The 3,279-nt window shown below is 32.2% G+C and overlaps 1 protein-coding gene across 1 annotated transcript; it reads right to left on the bottom strand.

The window, feature by feature from the left end:
- Nucleotides 1–497: 497 nt before the first annotated feature.
- LOC113385862 (transcription factor HES-1-B-like) lies at nt 498–1,915 on the bottom strand. Its single transcript, XM_026623689.1, is given in 5 exon segments — nt 498–1,111; nt 1,114–1,230; nt 1,386–1,508; nt 1,598–1,706; nt 1,825–1,915. Coding segments are annotated over 5 exon segments (1,044 nt in total). The 5' UTR covers nt 1,906–1,915.
- Between the last annotated feature and the right edge of the window lie 1,364 nt (nt 1,916–3,279).

Below are 3,279 nucleotides of genomic sequence, written 5' to 3'. Positions count from 1 at the left end.
ATTGCTAATTATAAAATATATTTGCCATGCAAAGTTTTGCAATTCAATTGATATATAAATAGTTCATATAAATCTAATTAAAATTTATAGTATAATATAAATATTTTTAAATGTTAAGGCACAATATATACATTTCATTTGGAACTAACTTATATGTCTTTACGCGCAGTAATCAATATCAAATCACGACTTTTCAAAAAAACTATAAATTTTTATATCACTCAAGAACATTTAATTTAAAATATAATTAAAATAAAATTTGATGATCAGAATTTTATCATATAAATGATTAAAAAATTTCCACTAATTACCAGGGTCTCCAACAAGGATTCGTTTCATCTTCAGCGGCTTTGTAAGTTTTTTGTTTGCGAACGACCAAAGAAATCGGACCCTGGGGCTTTCGGGTCTCTGTAACAAATGATGCCTAGGTCTTTTGTGTTCTCTATGCATTTCCCCGGAGGCACCTTGTAAACCATCAGCTACGCGATTAAGTTGATTCAACCTCTCCTCCACGTCAATATCGGGTGTGCATTGTTTTTGGAATGCCACCCGCGATTCGTGATTGTTAATTTCGGGAGAGAATGTCGACCGATCTGGAGTTTCTCCACTATGGCTAGAGATTTTGGAGGAGTTGGTGGGCTGACGTAGCAGAATGAAGCTGGACTGCAGGAGCCACTGCTTGCCGAATGGGTAGAACTCGTTCTTTGAGGAACGGTTAAAAGTGTAGGCACAATCACTGAAGTTGCTTGTGGCACTGTCAAATTTTGTTTGACTACGTTTTGGTATTGATTCACCATCACTACATTCTGCTGTTGGATAACATTTGGGCTTAATCTCTGATTCATATGCATGCCATTTGGAGAAGCTGCATGTTGTTCAGCGTATACTTGATGAGTAACATTAGGTGTTTGCATTGATGGATGTAGTTGTGCTAAATTTGGTATCAAGCGCGTGTTTGGTGACGAGCTTGGAGAAGAGTTAGCTGTTGGTTGTGGGTTCACTTGCGGAACCATTTGTGGCGTAGGAGTTTGCTGTTGAGGTACTTTTGATGCAGGCAACACCAAAGCAATGTCACCATTTGGTAAACGTGTTGGCAAGAGCTGTACTCCTGACCGCCAGATGTGGTAACAAAAACTGATCCACCCGCATGGGCTGATAGGTGGATTTGTTGGGCAGGTTCTGGTGCTGGCAGAATGTGGACCTGACGAAAAATGGAAATACAATAAATAACTAAAGTCAAAGCAATAAAACAATTTAATCATTTTATAATTGATAAATAATTGACTATTTAAATTTGATTTAAAACTAACCTGATTCTGATTGGATTCTGGAGTTTCATCTTGTACAGTTGTCGGTGATTTTCTATTAGCATTTCCATTAGTAGCATTGACCAAGCAAACCTGCTAAGTGTTGCATCAATCGCCTCCGAACAGCAGGTTCCAAACCAGGAAACCTACTCACTTCACCGCAACATTGTGCATATCCGGCACGGAATTTATTCATAACACCTATAACAAAGAAAATTTAAATATTAGAAAAATAAATAATATTTAATTGAAATATTGATAAATTAATGACAAAAATTTAGAATATTTACCTGGATCGGCGGCAGTGGCTAAAGCGGTTTGTTGTCTTTGCAAGGACTCTAAATGTCGAACAGTCATTTCTAGAATGTCTGCTTTTTTCCAATTTGAATGACGAGCAGGCTGTAAAAAATAAATATTGGTTAATATATTAATCATATTCACAAATTCTTTCAAAAAGCAAAAATATTTTTATCATGGTTCTAATACGAATGCAATGAGAATCTGATGAGGTACTTACGTCTTTTTTCATGGCATCCAAAATCAATGTCTTAAGTTCGTTCAAGCAGTTATTGATACGAGCTCGTCTTCTTTTTTCCATGATTGGTTTATTACTCTGCAAAAAAAAAACAAAACAACGTAAATAAACGCTTGCTAATTATACAGCATACTAAATATAATAAATAATAAATATTATCTGCAAGGTATATAAATAGAATACGGTAGCTAACAAATTTTCCAAAGTGTTCCCGAGAACTCTTACGTAGATAAGTCAGGTAATTCGATAAACAACACATACAAGTCATGCTTGACAAACAAATATTTTTTACACTGATCCAGTTAGAACCAGAACTGAAGATTAGCGAGTCTGCGGCGTGTGACCAATTTCTGACGATAACGAGAATCACAAGCGCAAATAACCGGAGACGACACCTCATAATAAACATAATATGAAATGATGATTAAATCAGGCTTGGACTTTGAACTTTTCATTTTGTAGAGAAAACACGTCGCGTGTTATGGTCTGATGATGATTTTTATAAAATTTTTATTTATCTATTGACGCACATGACACTGATGTAACTGGGAGATTGAAACTGATACTTTTCTACGTGTGAGATGTTTCATCATTTTGGTTGCAACCTACATTAACTAACTCGCATTTTATGTAAATGCTGATAAATGATTATTTTTTAAATTCAAACTTGATTTTTATAGAAATTGTGATTCTTGTACAAATTTCGAAATGCAAATTATTAAGATCAACAAATATTTTTAAATTTTTTTATCAATCCAATCCTCAACCATCATTAGCCAGCTTTATTTATAAAATTGTTCAAAAGCATATATAATTTTCTGTTCTGCCTAACTAAAATTATATTCCGAGTTTAACAAAAATTTCTGACGTTTTACCTATTTCCAGTGACCACGGTGGGTAAAACAAATTTATATATAGAAGTGTCAAAATAGTTTGACTTCGCGTAGGTCTTCAGGCTTTGCTCAATCTTTTTAATTTTGATGAAATTTTTTAACTGGATGTAGGTGTAGATAATAAGTAGGTGTAGATCTAATAGGGTATTTTTGAAAATTTGAAATATTTTTTTTACTATAAAGTTCTTGTTAATGATTACTGTTAAAAGATTTATTGAAAATATGAGAACTTGTAAATAGAACAAAGAAAAAAAGCAAAAGTAAAGCATGAATTATATTTAATAATTTTCATGTTTATCTTTATTATGTCCTGAATTCTTTAAAACATTTTTTATAAATATAACTCGGTTCTGCATTAAGATTATTATTTTTTTTGGCTTTGTAATTCAGTTTATATTTTTTTTATTTTTTTAAATTTTATATATAGATATAAATATAATGTTTATGTTTTAAAGAGTAGGTGCCAACGTTAATATGAAAAAATATCCAAATAAATAAATTCAAAGAAAAAATAAAATTTTTACTTTGTATTTTATAACATTCT

Source organism: Ctenocephalides felis, unplaced genomic scaffold, assembly GCF_003426905.1.
Source record: "Ctenocephalides felis isolate EL2017-DRISC unplaced genomic scaffold, ASM342690v1 CF-g0.4_SCAFFOLD_03571, whole genome shotgun sequence".
NCBI lineage: Eukaryota > Metazoa > Arthropoda > Insecta > Siphonaptera > Pulicidae > Ctenocephalides > Ctenocephalides felis.
The sequence above is the reverse complement of the archived record's forward strand: the minus strand, read 5'-3'. Positions and strand labels throughout refer to the sequence as shown.